Below are 16,322 nucleotides of genomic sequence, written 5' to 3' on the forward strand. Positions count from 1 at the left end.
CTCAGGTCGGGTCTAAAAAGTGACCTGGTGTCTCTCCGCAAGGGAAGTAACCTGCTACCGCATTTAGGGAGTTACACTGCTCCTGCAGGAGTGAAACGGCAGAGATTCGCAGGCTCAGGTGGGGCTGCTGGCATCGCAGGTCAGCAGAAGGCACACAAGCTTGTAACAAGAGTAGAATGGAAACCCCATAAGGAAACAGGCTATGTATTCTGTAGGAAAGCCACAGAGATGACCTGAAATCTTTTCCAGACCTTTCTGTCTAGGGAGAAAGAATTGGACATGAATGCCAAATTAAGCCAGATTCAAACCAGTGACCTGATGGCAAGAGACCTCACATAACCCTTGTTCCAGCGCTCTGATCTTATCAGTTTAAATACAATTCCAGAGTGGCGTCTACCTCTTCTGGCCCCCGGGGCAGCCTTATCTTTTTCCAGCAGAAGCTGTAGGAGGATTCCTGTGGGAAATGACACAGCCCCGGTTCCTTCTGTTGTCTCACTTCCTCTCTCTCTCTCTTTCTCTCCTCCCTCCTCACAAGTGCACTTCGAATCCCAAAGCACTATCATTGTTCCTTAGAGCTGTGATGCGATTTGCTTCCTTTGAGTTTTTTCCCTTCATTCTCAAGACAGAATTGTGCCTTGCAGGAAGTCACTCAAGACATCTTCTAATTAGGCTTTTTGAGAGCTATAAGCCCTCCCTTGATGCAGGGTGTCACCCGTGCATCTCGTGCAGATTTAGCAAAGGCATGGCCTGATTTATGGATTAGTTTTCTACAGCATCAGCCCTTGGTTATCACTGGCAGACGTCTGTATTAATTTTACCCCCTATAATCCTGTTTTGCTCCGGTGGGCCCCGAGGCCGCTGGCACAGGCCATGGGAAGCGCCGTGAGGACACTTGTGTGTTGTGCACCGTGCTGACTGCTGCAAGGTGCAATCCCAGATACTTCTGGAACCGAACTGACTTCACTAACTGGCCGTCACGGACTCGCAGTTTGTAACACGCAGCCGTGCTGGACTGGAGCTGAACCGGGAACATTAAAATGAAAGGTTTCCTCGAGTTGTACAACTGGCAGCACCCTCAGCAGGATGCCTGGAGCTCCAGCCTTGCTGAAACCTTTGTGCTGCTAAAAATGGGACCTGTGTCTCTGCTCATTTATTCCAAGGATTGTAGTTAAAGAAGACTTTTGCCTCGGTGCAGATATACATTTCTGCATGACGTGCTACACACACTGCTCTTTCCCCATAATTCAAAAATGAAGATTGATAACTGAGTGTGTTATGGTTATCTTCTGGGGAATATGCAGTGTTACAGGAGCTTTCTGCTATCCCTATCCCAGTATTTATCCATTCTACTCTCTCAGCCTGCACTTCATGTTGGAAAGCTGAGTAGACAAATAGACACACTCAGCAATATTAACCTCCCCATGGATTTGAATGACTGGCATTTTGAATTTTTCAATGCCTTGCAAGTGCTAAAAGAGCACTTAGAGAGGCACAGCTTCATTGAGCTGGAGTGTAACTCATATTAGCCATGCTAAACTCACATGATTTAATTAGTTCCCCAGTATTTTCTCTTTTCAATCTTCAGGAAGTTTGGGATGTTTCCTTGCTGCTTATATAGTGATCTTTGTCTGCCTCTGTCAAGGTGCTTCTTAAATTATTTTGAAATGTTGCAGTGAAGGAATACAGTAGTTTCACGAAGAATTATCAATCTCCAATGGCAACAGATTTTATGAGTTTTTAAGACCTAAGATTATTGTCTAAGAATGACATTCTCTACCTTTAATAATGCCCCCTGAGTTACCTGCAGTGAGTTGTTGTTCTTGACCACCACCTTTGCTTTTCTACCTCCAGATGCAACCCCCATGGCCAAAAAATTGTGGTTCGGGAGAATATGTCCATAGGCAACAAGATCAGAAGCATCGAAACCACAAAGCATGAGGATAAAAGAAAGGTACGTGTGCTGCAAATCTGAGCAATGATGTCAGGGAATAGCAGTGGGCTTTCCGGAGGGGAGGCCGTGCTCACGGGGAGCTCTCTCGCTCAGTTCCCAAGCTCCGCGGGTTGTTAGCATGCTTTGAATTCCACAGCCCTGGGATCATTTTCGGATCTCTGCTGTTTATAAATGCCGGGATTCTGGTAATGATGTCACATACCCTGTTTAAAACTCTCCAAAGACTTTTTAGGTCAAAAACCTCTATGTCTCCCTCAGTTTTGAGAAAGTGTAAGACCAGTTCAGTGCAAGAGGGGTCCTGTGAAGCACACACAACTGATAAGGACTCTGAGTTCATTACAATGCTTAGCACTTAGCACTTTGTACTGCCCAGCCTTGCTCTCCCAGTAGCGGGAGTTAAACCACTGTGTAATTTAAGAGGCCTATGGTGGCCAGAGATGACTGGCCTGATTTTCAGAGTGAGCCTGCCTGCTTCAGCAGGAGGTCTCAATGTGTCTTTACCCATATGGGCTGCCCACCATGTTACCAAGTGAAGGTGGGTAGATCTCCTTCCTTCTACACTTCCCTGTCTGCTTCCCCTTCCAAACAGCACTGGGAGCACATTTACTGCACGAACTATTAATTATCTATTCAGTGCCTCCCTGGTACCTGTGGTGATGCTGAGTGATGCTGTTCACCCACGTCCATGCTAATCCTTGGGGAATCGCTGCCGCTGTTCTGCTGTAGATTCAGAGATTTCTGGCCATGCCTTGGAGAAGATGGTGTGGTCTGGTTCAGACTGTAGTTTTACCCTGGTTTGTGGCTTTAGGAGCAGTTTTGCATCTACAGGTTTCAAGGTAGATGCTCCAGATGCTTTAGCGCCAAGTCCTGCAAGGTGCTAAATGCTGTAGTTCATATCCTCACATACCATGAAGCACAGGATAATCCTGGGGCTACCTCCCATGCTTAAAGTTAAGCACAAAGCTAAAGTGCTCTTCTGGATTGGGTCCAGACTAAATCAGCATCTGGCAGGATCAGTGCCTTAGCCATCTGCTCTTTCTCATGGAGATTTTCCAGCTCTAATCGTAATCTAAAATAGAGCTCTGAAACCATGGAGGTTGGCCTGGGAAGGAGAACATCAGTGTTCGCATTTCATTCCTGAGTTTTCCCCTTGCTGGAAGATATTTATAAATTGGATTTATTTAGTTGGCATAGTGCCCCTTAAGCTCTGTTTTTAATGTGTTCTCTAATAATTTTAGATCTCAGGCAAAAGCAACTACAATGTGCTAATTACTTGTAAAAAACAGAGGTTGGTGACATGTACCTACAAAATTGCTTCCTTTTCTAAGCCCTTCTGGTTGCTGCATGGACTGACAAGAGTTTTGCAGCTCTCATGGCTACTGTTTCTCTCCATATATACAGTCTATCTAAATATACGATCTGGTATCTGAGAGCTTAGTTTCCATTTGCTGATCAGCCTTCAAGTTATGTTAGTCCACCTATAAAAGTGAAGGGTTTCACAACTGTGGTGCCTCAAGAAACACCTGTTGGTTGCTGTCCCCCATGCAGGGATAGTGACACATCCTCGGTCTATGTTGGCGCATCCTTAGGGCCTTCCCAGCTTTTCCCTATTGCCAAATTTCCACAGAAAGAAAAGATGCAGCAGTCTCCAGTCTCTCATTATTTTAATGTCCTGGTGATCCACTGGTTGAAAACACATTCTGAGGTGATTCCTAATGATTTTTACATCCTGGATTAAGATTTATTCAGGACGTAAAATAATAAAAAATATTATTCAAATTAATAAAACTAGATTTTGTGAATCTCAGGTTTCAGCACTGTGTCCCTGCTTACATTAGCAGACAATTCCTCTCCTTCCCCCCTTTCTGAAGTCCAATCTGTGTTAAGCGGAGTCTTTAGATAACAGAACATAATTCAAATAGAGACTGATGAAAACTCATAGCCTTCAGACTTTTTCTTGGTTTTTATCAGTCGTTATTCCCACCAGAAATGGAATAGACAGGAAACAGCTCAATCCATTCCCACCATGTCTTAGCAAGTAATTCATCTGCATTGACTAGCCAGATGAAATAATAAAGATGTTGGAGTCTGACTGAGCATGGCTTTTACTGACTGTGTTATGAAGCTGGGATTAGCTGAGCCTGGTTACTTTTCCTGTGTGATTTGAGCCTGTCCAATGACAGCTGGAGTCACAGAGCAGAAGGTGGAATTTACCTTGTCTCTAAGATCTCAGCATCCCTGGAGTTCATCCTCAGCTGGTTCAGCGACATAGGAGAAAATGCATTAACTTTTTAGAGCTGCTAAGAATATGGGAACCAACCCCCAGAAATGACCAGATCCAAAATCTTGCTCAAAACCTAGTTTGCAGGGCAGCATGCAGGGATTTTTCCAGCAGACCACTGATGCCTGACGTGATCTTTGATCACACCAAGATGTTTAGACATCTGTTTGACAAAGGTGGCATGTAAAATGGAGGTCTCTTGCCTTATTCATCACAATGATTATTCAATTTTTATTCCACAGAGAGAGAAGTGAATTTCAGCCCTCATGTGTTCTAAGGGCTGGGTCTCATTACTAAAGAAAAGCATGTGGTTATTGTTAATGTTAAGATGTACTTCACTGGAATTTTGGTCAAATAGTGGTTGAGGCAATTGCATCATACTAGTTTAATGTTCCCAGTGGGTTTGAGTCAATATTGAACTTTTCATTTTGTGATTTAAACTACTGTGTAGCTACCTCTACAGACTGCTGTTTAACACCAGGTGAAACATCCATGAATTGCCTGATTTCCCTCTTCAAGTTGCAAGGAGCTGGATTGCTGTTTCGTTTTCTTTCCTGTTAGTAAACTGAACATACTGGTCTGAGCTCGGGAGAACAGGACATAGTAGAAAAGAACAGCAAAATCCATACATAGTTCAGTCCTCACTGGGGCTTTCTCATAATTTCTTTTCTCCCTTTCTTATACATATGAGAGAGTGGCCTGGCCATGTGGATGTTCCTGCAATGAAAATCATACATCTCTTTTGCTGGTGAAATTCACAATCACTCAAAAAAAATGACCCAAAATGGCAGGTTTAAACCTCCTGAAGGAACAAACAGGCTACATTAGAATAGTGGGATGCGTCTGGTGAACAGAGTTTCCACTCTCAGATGTTTGAGGCTCTACTCAAGCACAGGAGCACAGGGACTACTACACTGTCTCTTGAGAGAGCCTGGCTAGCAGCAGGGACATAAGGAATGTCCCCTTGTCTTCTTGCCATCTTAAATTCCTCACCTGCAACCCCTGGGTGTGAGGAGGAAGCCTGGGGGAGGTCATTGCTCATGAGGAGCCAGCACCCATCCACCTGCCCCAGGGCCAGAGTCATCAGTCCCTCCATGGCACAAGTGGATATCAGTTCCCCCAGAGGCACCTCAAATCTCCGGTTTTCCCTGGGTTGCTGCCCTGTCCAGCACCTTTCCCCATCGCACATTCCACCATCAGCTCTGCCGAACGCAATGCTTGTTGTCCTTTCACAGGGAGGGAAGCGCCCGCTGCCAGAGATGAGAGCAAACCCTGCAAGTTCTCAGCCAACTCCCAGGCTTCTCTTATGGCTTATCCTCAGTCCATCCTTTAGCATGTTTTGAATGAATGAACTAAGATCACGGATCAGAATTGTCAGGCTATAAAAATAAGTGTTATTCTGTGCCATTCAAGTAGATGGATTGGGAGCTAGCTGAATCTTTTCTTTGCGGGGTCTCTGGTGACGTTCCTATAATTCCATCTCCCTCCAGCCACCTCCACCCCGGCTCTGCCAGAATTAGACAGCTGAGAAGTTTTCCACCCACTTTTTCTACTCCTCATCCTCGCCCACATACAGCTAACGAAGTGAAAGAGAGAATTGTTAACTAAAGCTGTTGGAGGGAGAGATTAGACAAAGGAAAGAGAAAGCAAGGAATAACAAGATGTATTAATTCATGCTGGCTCCAGCTTAAAAAAAGGTCTCGCTGCTCTGTCCTTACTACAAGATGTCTTAAAACACTCATGGTAGATGGCTGTGGAATGTTATTTGGCTGCTGCTAAAATAGCTCGTTTTTATCAGTTTGGGAACATTACAGTGCAAGACATATGGACTTTATTGAACTATTCCATTATGGGTTTTCCCAGCAGCAATGTCTATTTACTTGTCATAGCTGTTTTTCAGAGATCAGTCATTTTATTTCTTTTCTTATTGAGTTTTAAACTTTGTTTATTCTTTTATAGTAATTATTTATTAGCTAATAATCCCTTCTTCGGGCTCACAGTATTGGGTGGCCTTTAGGTTAAGTAATAGGAAATGGAGCCCTTTACTTCCAAATTCAACACAGGCAATCCAAAACGGTCCGAAGGATGTTTAGTGTTTGGTATGCGGGGAACTCACAGGATCCCAGCCCAGCTCCCACTAGGAAGATGTCTAGACGTTACATGCCAATAATTTGGTATTAATTACCATTGGTTCCAGTGCAGTCTGCATAGAAGCTGAGGACAGAACAGCCACAGAGGTTGTGCATGTGGCTGGGGTACATTGGGGAGGGCTAATGTGTCCTTTAGGCTGAACTGCTCTTGACTAGGACACGGAGTGGAAGGTGAACTAAAAAGTCCAAACTTCTAATTAATGTAGTATTATTTATTATTAGCTTAATGTATTATTTAGGCTCAGCAGAAAGTGCTGTGCTCTGTCTGGGTGCAGTTTTCTGGGTAGGAAGCATGAGAAACATCTTTGGAGAAAGCCCTGCTCAGAGGAGACCACCAGCGGTCCCGGGCAGCCAAGGTCTTTCTGTGATTTCATGAGTCTAGATGGAGCAAATGCCAACAGGTCTCAAACTTTTCTACCCTGGCTGTGATTCCAGCAATGGAAAATACTTTCCCAGGTGCTTGGACTAAGCACACAAAATAGCTTGTCCCCTCGGAAATTTTCCACTCCATACTAAAGGTCCCCAAATGCTGGGACTGTGCCACTCCACTGGGAGACAAGTCTGCTGAAGTCTGCTAACAGTTTTCACTGTTAATAACAGGAAAAGATTCCTAGGTTTGGCTGCTCAAGTTCAAATTTTCTCATTCAACTTATTTTTGCAGACTTTCCTCGAAATGGTTGCATTGGAAATATAGGGATGGCATTGAGAAGAATGTTTTCCTTATCCCTACATGCCACTATGACCAAGTACAGGCAAATTCCAAATGTTCAAGCTTGTTCAACTCAGGTTGCCTACAGTAACAGGTGATGAACACCTAACAAAACATCAGCATTGTGATAACATGGAGTTTAACATCTAGGTTAATAAGTGTTACTTTTCAATAGGATCTCCTTGATCTACAGATACTTCATAAAAAGCAGATACCACTGTTGGCTTCCTAAATGTTACTTTCAGGTTCCTTTTGGTAAAAGACAAAACGATGCGGTCTCATAGAGAGAAGGAGGATTTAGATGCCCTTTGGTATAGCATGTGTGTGTTCCAAAGCATCACTCTTGTTGAGGACTGAACCAGGATTAGGTTAGTTTGGCAACTGAGAACTTTCTTTAAGATGCTGGAAAGATAATTGGACTCCCAGTCTCAGGGATTTACTCAGGAGCACAGCTAGAGTGAAAAGCTGATGCATAATGATCTCAAGGGATTCCTCTTATTACCAGAAAATCACTCAAAATCCTTCATTTCCGGCTCTAAAATCATATATATTTCTCTGCCGGATGCTGCTGGTTTGAAAGTCACATTTCGGAAGACTCTGGGAGGTGCTGGTTCTAAGAGAAGACAGTGAAGTGCATTATCTCCTGTGTGTAGCAAACTGGCATGCAAGTGCATAACAGTGATTTTGAGCACATGAACAAGAAAATCACTTTTCCTCAGTAATGTTTTTCCCTAGAATTTGTCCCCAGATTGCTTCCCAGTGTCATTTCAACATCTTTTTTACCTTCACATGTAGACACAACTGAGATGAGGGAGGATGAGGCCTCTGTATAGCTTTTTGCCCTTTTTTTCCCCACCAGCATGTCAGACTTCTCTTGAGTTATGTAGTTAGAGACGTTGGCATCTGTGTGTGTCCATGAGTATATGCGCATTTACCTCCGGGCCACCAAATGTAGCTCGAGGCATCGCATCAGTTTTTAGAAGAGTCACAGTGTCACCCCTGCCACTCTGGACACATTCCAAAATGGATAATTACATTCCCCTTCATGATTTTAACTGGCTGTACAGCATTATCCTTGACTTCCCATCTAGAGCTGTCACTTAGCCAGACTTATAGCTGTTAAACAGCTGTCCAAATTTATCCCCTTCTGTCCTCAGCGCATGCATTTATATTGGCTTTTTCTATTCCCAGATATAAAATTCTAAGTCAAGAGAAGAAAGATGTTGGTCCTGATTCAGCAGTAACTTGAAATGCAGTGTCTGCTGTTTAAAGTTGGGGCAGCGCTCCGAACATGCGTTTGGTCATAACCTGTGGCGTGAGGAGCAGACTGCTCCTCTGAGGGATTTTATAGCCAAGCTACAGCTATTTTCATGTCAAAAATAAATGAGAACTGCACAGCTTTTTCTTTGGTGGACACCAGAGGGAGCTGGGTTTATTCATCTCCTGTTTTCACCCCTAAATTTGGTTTGTATCTATTATTGGTTAATTTCTATGTTTAGTGCCCATGATAAGAAGATACTTTTCCACTTACTGGTTATTCTGCCGAGGTGAAAAGGAAAATGTTCTCCATTAGAATGTAAAATGCACATGGGATCAAAACCTTTGAAATTCATTTCCCTATGGGATTTAAAGTGCCAAAGCTCAGAAAATCTTAAACATCTCTCTGAAAATACATCCCACACAGCTATAGATACATTCATGGTGCAGCTTTATGAAGAGTAAAGGAATGTCTTGTGTGAGTTTAGTTTAGGATATTAAAAAGAGAGTCCAGAGATGCTTTTGTGCACTTCAAAGCACTCTCTGGAGATAAGGACAAAGGGCCAGAGGGTGTTATAAGTTTTGGTTCTCAAAGTCCTTTGAGATGACGGCAAAGAAAGTGATATTTGTTCCAAATGTGAGGGCTCAGAGTTCCTCAGGTGAATGGCTGCAGGGGATGCGAAGTAATCTTGCAAGAACATCTCTGTCTTGGTGCGTTAGACCCTGCTTTCTTGCTCATAGCCTAAGGAAAGTACTAGAAATAATTAAAGCCATGACCTGTGGACAGTGCTCCATGAGCTGGTGATGTCGCATCATGACAGGGACAGGGGAGTGCCATACGGCTGGCTCCTCAGTAAGAAGCCCCTACACGGAAGGCTTAGCATGTTTAAGGCACACAAGTTCTTAAGGACGAGTTCAAGTTCAAGCCCCATGAGTAACTGAACCGCTTCCTTTTTCTCTGTGGTGCAGCTCAGGACAAGTCTTCCTTCCTTCTCCCTCACCATTCTCCCTTTCTTTCTGCATTTCTGCTTCTGCAGAGCTCCCTGACTTACCGCCCAAGTTCTGGTTAAGGCTGTCAGGAAGGGTTATAGAATCAAGGGGCTTCCAAGCACAATAGTCTTTATACCAGATCCATAGGAATGACCTGCTTCCCATGCAAATGTGGGTGTCCTGTTACCCACAGAAACCAGGACTGAAAAGCAGAAAACAGGTGGATGTGGGACTGCGTTTCCAGCGTCTTAGATGAATCTTCCAGATTAGATGAATCTTTAGCTTTTTGCTGATGTTGTCACACAAAGACCTTGGCGGTGTGTCAAAGGGGAACCCTGTTTTTCACTGGGGAGACAGAAAGAAAAGAAGGGGAAGGTTTAGGAATGAGGAGAGAAGAGAATTAACTGGGCTGAGCTGATGTGAGATGACAGACCAAAAACCTAACAGATGCACTTGTTTGTTTTTGAGCTTCACTCATTACTAGAAGCTCCTTTGTGAACTGTTTTTCTACTATAAAACACAGACTTATCCACTACTCTCAAGCCTGTCTGCTAAGCCTACACCGCATGCAAAGCCTTTACTTGTTCTCTGTTTGCTTGGCAGATTGTGAGCACAATAACTATGGAAAACAGCAGTGCATCAGGAATCTACTACTGTGTGGCTTCAAACAAGATCGGTGAAGAGGAGAGGAGCATTGAGTTCTACGTCTCAGGTAAAGAACACGAGAGAAACCACACAAAAACCAGATGCTGATGATCTGATGGGTGAGCGCCCATTAAAACTTCTGGGAATCCCAGAACGTTGTGCTTGCACTCTCAGGCTCTTCACCACACGCAAGGCTGGGTCCTGTGTCAGTGGAACGCAGGGTTTGACGTGATTTTGACAGCAGAGCTGATGCCCCTTTTGCCCTTGTTGAGCTGCAGATGCAGGCCTTGATGCTGCCTCTGTCTTAGAGCAACTCTCATGACACGTGAGCGCTGTCCTCACGTAACCTCCAGCAAAAGCGAAATTCTTTGTAGTCTTCTCCCTCACTCAAGGGAATGGTTGGTCTCCAATTAAGTCAGCAAAGGTGAGTAAGGCCGATATTGAGAACTAATCCAGGGCTGGTGTCACTGGGAGTTGTGAGACACTGGATCCCTGCCTGAGCAATTAGCCTTTGCAGTGCCCTTTGAGGAGGGAGGAGGTGGACATGATATTTCTGCAAAGAACACAAATCCAAACAAATATCTGCTTAACCTTTCACCACCGAAATTCTTTAGTAGTGAGATCAAGACCTACATAATGCTTTTAGGAGAAATGGGAGTTTAAAAAAAAAACAAGAGAAGAGTCGAGGGACAGCCTTGTTCAAGTGCTTCACCAGAACAAACGGAACCATTTCTGTGCTCACTTTCTGGGTGAGTGGATGTTGGCTGGTAAATCTGCATCAAAATAACAATTTTTAGAACCAAGAGTGCAGAAGTGTCCTGGAAGGTAAATGTCTGACTCTCACTACTTGGTTTCCTCCCCACGATTCAAGTCCGGAGGGCGCCGCTCGCTCATGGCAGCGCTCTGCTCTCTGCTTCTCTTGTGTCCCCCGCTGTCTGACCCTGTTGCTCTAAAGTAATTCAGAACATTTCAATTCGACTAACCAAGAAAGGGCTCACTAAACATTCTTACCACTCTTATTACACAGAACTGCTAATATGAAAAATGTCATCCAACAATAACGAAGCTGGTGCCGTATGGGGGAAAGATTTTACCTCCATTTACATCATCTTTATACTATCCCAATGCCCAATGGAGACAGAAAAGGGTTGAAGCCTCCAAAAGATATTTTCCAAAGCCCTAACTCTTATTTACTTAGGAAAAGCCCTCCAAGGTGCATTTTTGGCAGATACAGCTTAGACCTAAGAGGTCCTCAAGATGTCCAAGGCAGGCTGAAGACCAACTATTAATTTGACACTTCACCACTTCCAAGTGTTGAGTCTTCACGTGGGTTTGTTTCTGCTCTGCAATCTGCCAGCTATTATGTTTGGACGGGTTACTCAAAGCCGCATGTTCCCAAGCTATTCACAGGACTTTGTAACACTTGGTGACCAAAATTAATGCCACAGCAACTAAATAAGCAACTAGCATAAGGTCAGATTCAAAGGGTTAGATCGATCCACGCACCTTTCACAACTATGTTTTTTATTTTAATAATAAAGTTATGTAGGGTTTTTTTACCCCACAGTGGGCTAATAGTTCAGATTTTTTCTTTGAGAACAATCTAGCAATGTTGTGAGACACAAAAGTTTTAATCATGCAATTTTAATTATGAAGGAAATGATTCACTTGACAAAATTTCTGGCAGTGGTTATGGTGGAAATGTTTTCACCAAAACAGACCAGGAGGTGAATAGGGCTTGGCAAGGTAGATATATTCTCGGCTGTGAAGAAAAGCCTGTGAGAGCCTGTGCCGCTTTGGTGAAGAGGCAGATGCTGGATGAGCATGACTGACTTTTATAAGTGCCGTGTTTAAAAATAGTGCTGTTTATGGATTAGAAATGAAATCTTTCTAAATGTGTCCATCCCGCTCCTTAAGTAGGTCATGTTGCAGTGGTAAAAAAGCAGCAGAGTGACCTCCCGCTGGTTTATTTTTACGTGATGCTCCTCTGCTGAGCGATGTGTGTTACTCCAGCTGCTCTAAGAGCTGCTCTGTCTGCCCCACAGATAAAACCCAGTGTCTTCTACTGGGTGCACATGGAGGAGGTCAAGAGACTGCCAAGTTACTCGCACCAGGAGTTGCCTCTGGTCTCCCTGTTGGAGGGACATTCAGGGACAGTTCGGGAGGTACCAAACCAGAGAAGTCCAAAAGCATCGGGTTCTAAGCAGGGTGCTTTACAATTGCTGGGCTGATTAATTTTATGCAGATTGAACCTAAAAGCTGAGATAAAGCCTGAGTTAGAGACTGAGAGCACACGAGCGACGTGTGGGCCTTGAGGACATCTAGCAAATGTTGCTAGCACTTCACAGGGCTCTCTTCTCTGCAAGCTGCTTGTTGTGGGATTCTACAACTAATTCAGCAATTTGTTGATTTTTAAGACCTGATCTCCCATTATCTCCTACCAACAAACAAGCTGGTGGATCCTGAACTGCTGTCAAACATTTTGGTTGAACTGAGCTTCTTTAACTTCTCCCTGGTAAGAAATCTGAAGGTGATACAGAGGCTAAACTCTCTTTTTCCCTCAAAAACCTGTTCTGTTAGGTCAGGAGCAAAATGTTTTGTCAGGACATGGCGCTGTGACAGGGAAACTTCATCAGGTGGTGTCTGGGCTGCCCCTGCTCTCTGGGGACATGTCTTACTCCAGTCTGCTGCTTCATCACCACCACACTCATTTCAGAAAAATGTATTTATCCCAACGGAATAATGTCACCCGTCATTTTGTTCTCCCACTGCAGAGCCCCCATGAAAACTCCCACGGACACCAGAAATAGCACTGCTATCTATTTTAAAATCATTTCTTTGCCAGCAGAATTCATTTCACTGAAGGGTCAACAAGGTTCAGAGATCATGCTGAAATCAAACCATATAAGGGGTCCAATGAGATGAGAAATCTTACCATTCACCGGCAGCCCTGACACCTCTCTGAGCTCTTTCTGCAGGTGTCCTGACTGTCTGTGTCCCGCTGAACGGCTCCTAAACCTGCTCCTGGCAGCAGAAACTCCCACAGCAATGCAATATAACAGCAGTGTTATTCATTGTGCCCCGGCCTAACTCTTATTCCAGTATTTTTATTTTGTGTAAATCAGTTCTACCGCTTCTTGCTGAAACAAAATGTGTCTCCTGCCTATCTTGCCTACCTCGGTTTTGACACCCGTGTCCTCATTTAAGTCAGATGACTATTTTGTCATGGGCAATGTGGATGAGCCATCGGATGCTCAGAGCTGCCATGTGTCATTGTCCCCCACTGGTTACGCACCAAAGGACACCCAAGGCAGACTGCGGCCTTCCTAGGGCAGGGAAAAGCTGACCTGATGTCTTCTGGAGGTATTCTCGGCCACTAACAAGTATTATTTACCTTCTAATCTCTGGTCTGCACCTTGGAAAGGGCAAAGGTATATTACTGTAGGTCCACAGTAAATCAAATTCTAGCCTTTGTTTGATTGTACTATATACAACAGAATGGGATCCCACCCATATGAAACCTTTGAATGTTCTTGGAATATAAATTAATTATGATAAGAATAACAAATAATAACAAAAGGCCTTTTTCAAGGGCTTATCTGATTGCAAAAGCAACTCTGAAAAATTGAGTTAAAGATTTCTACCAGAAAGAAAATATTATATTTCAAACACGAGATAAAAAACTGCTATCAGATACTGGAACAATGATGAACGGGGCTGTTGTACAACTGCTTGCCACTTTCAATTTGGTTATTGCTGACATGTTTACAGGATTTATGAAAAGATCTGTGCTGTTTCGCATGGTAGGGCTCACCCTTTCTTTTTCTCACTCTCCCTCCACGCTTATTCCTGATGGCAACCCCCCCACCCTGACAGGCACCGGGATGGAATCTGCGACAGAGCAGAAGGTTTGAATTACGCAGATTATTGTGCAAAGCACAGGAAATTAAAACCAATTAATTCCTTGTAAATACAAATGGAGCCAGACTTTCTTTTGATTTATGCTGACTTTTTACCTTCCCCCAATGGCTCATTTCCCTATTCTGCCATGGAATCCCGCACAGTCGAGAGTGAAATTTGCAGCTACTACACTGTAATACAATATGAAAGACAAATGTTTGGTGACTGCTGATAAAAGAGAAAAGGCCCCATGGTGCATTCTTTTTGCCAACTTATTAGGAGTCTTATAAAACACTGTATCTGTTCAGAGAGAGGAAGTTAATGACTGCTCAGGTTCAAGATTGTGTAAGCAAAGTAGTCTAAGAGATGAACTGACTTACAATGTGCTCTCAAAACTGCAGTTACTCCCCAGATAATCCAGGTAGGAGGAGAAAAGAGAGAGGAGAGCAAGAGAGACTTGTTTTTCCTCTCTTTCTCTTTCCACTGTAATGAAAATCAATGAATATTCTATTGGAGCTGAAAGAGCTTCTTGAAAGGCTAACAAGATGGAAGAGAATAGCACAGGTTCCAGCTAAAAATATTCCAAATGCTAAATAAAAAATGTCAGTAGAAGAAATGATAAGAAAAACAAGCCAAGCCTCTGCTCCCAGAATGTTAAGTCGGTAGAAAAAACTCCGCACTGGTGAAGTCTCGTATCAAGGCAAAACTATAAAGCGTCCTTCACAATTTAGGCTTGGAATTAAGACATCGAATTAATAGGGCATTTGCATCAGCATGTCAGGGATCTCGGGGCGCTCCAGCCCGTGCTGTCACCCTGTGCACAAGGTGGTGCTTTACCTTAGGAGATGTAGGAGTGTTTGAATTGATTTCTCTCCCAGTCATTCGGGGAAACTCACCCTGCAAAATAAACGGGACTGCAAGTTGTAAGAAGAAATTCTCCTGAAAGAAAGAGGCAGAAGAAATTGCAAGTGGGGCTGCCAGCCTAACTGCTGAAGGCCCAGGTTTAGCTTGCCCCGCAGATTTGCAGCGGTTCACTGTGGTTTACCTCGGGTAATGTGACCAAACTCCCACCTCATCACTTTACCTGGAATCCCTTTATATTTTCACTGAGACCCAGTACTTGGGATCAAGGATAACGCAGGCTGGCGGGATCTCAGGAGGTCTCCCGGATCACTGAGCTCACTAAAGAACTGAGTCTAACCAAAGTGCCATCTAGCTCAGCACTACGACTCTTGCCAGAGCAAGCAGCAAATGCTTAGAAGAGAAACTAAGAAAAAGGCAAGTCAAAAGGGCACTTTTTCCCTATTTTGGTTTGACAGATTCAGGAGAGATGCTGCTCATGCCACATCCCCGTGTTTTTACTGGACCTTAATTCTTCCTGTTTAGAGAAGTTCTGCTGGCCTCAGTCTTTCCCCCCTTTTTGATAAGCATCATCTTGACAAGTTGGAATCCCAGGGCATCAGATGTGAAGGATGGGTGTATTCCACACGTCAGTTTGAGCGTACAGCTAGCACTAAGCAACTGAGCCTAACAAAAACACTGCATAAAGCAAACGGAAAGTTCATGAAAAGGAAAGAAAAGAAAAATAACAATTTCCACAGCTGTGGCCTGAGGGGTCTCTTCTCTTTTTGGACCTTTTGTAAAACATTTCTGATGCCAGTCTTTAAAAAACATGAAGCAAAGCTTATTGGTTCTATTCCAGATGACTTGTGAAGAAGAGAGACTTTTCATCATATCTGAAAGCTCCTTCAGGGCTCTGTATTTTATGTAATATATGGTTTATTATAAGGCAGATTGGTTATTTCAACAGTCTCGCTATTTATGCTCAACCAAAGCTTCGGCAGAACTTTTAGCCGGAGTTTGCAGCGTGAGGCCCTGGCCAACTTCCAGCTCCCATGTGGAACTTGTCAGATTGCAAGTGCAATGGATACTTGCTCCCCTTTAACTCCTGTCCTTCCCCAAGTACCATCCATTTCATCCTAGCTTGAGAAAGCATCTTACTAACAGCTCGGTATTGAAGCAATAATCTATCAGATTTATTGCAAACACTGTTCAATGTTCAGAAGGCAATCCAGAGCAAGTCCTCCTAAACTGTCCCATCCCTGTACCACATCTGGTACGTTTTGTAAGGGTTTCCTCATAACTCTTGGCTGCTTGAAAATCCTGACTTAACAGGCAGAAGAATAATTCCAGGTCACTGTGGTTATCAATGCACTTTCGCTCAAGTCTGCTGGGTGGATAGATCACTGAAACTAAGAGAATAAAAAGGGAAAAGAATACTTTTCAGACACAATTTAATTGTAGGTCTCTGGCAGCAATAGGAATGTGTCTTCAAATGGATTCAGTTTGACACTTCAGGAAAACTGACTTTTTTTCTGGAGTGAAAAGTTACTAAAAATATAGCAAGAAACAGCTCACTCTTTTGCGGATAGATTGGAC

The 16,322-nt window shown here is 43.6% G+C and overlaps 1 protein-coding gene across 1 annotated transcript in view; it reads left to right on the forward strand.

The window, feature by feature from the left end:
• The window catches only part of LOC309444443 (vascular endothelial growth factor receptor kdr-like), a 131,415-nt gene that overhangs the window by 74,917 nt on the left and 40,176 nt on the right, over positions 1-16,322 (forward strand). Inside the window, exons 11-12 of the mRNA XM_082062256.1 lie at positions 1,852-1,951; positions 9,942-10,050. Coding sequence (XP_081918382.1) covers positions 1,852-1,951; positions 9,942-10,050 — 209 coding nt within the window. The remainder of the gene's footprint in view (positions 1-1,851; positions 1,952-9,941; positions 10,051-16,322) is intronic.

Source organism: Streptopelia decaocto (assembly GCF_964273445.1).
Source record: "Streptopelia decaocto genome assembly, chromosome: 10".
In the NCBI taxonomy this organism is placed as follows: Eukaryota; Metazoa; Chordata; class Aves; order Columbiformes; family Columbidae; genus Streptopelia; species Streptopelia decaocto.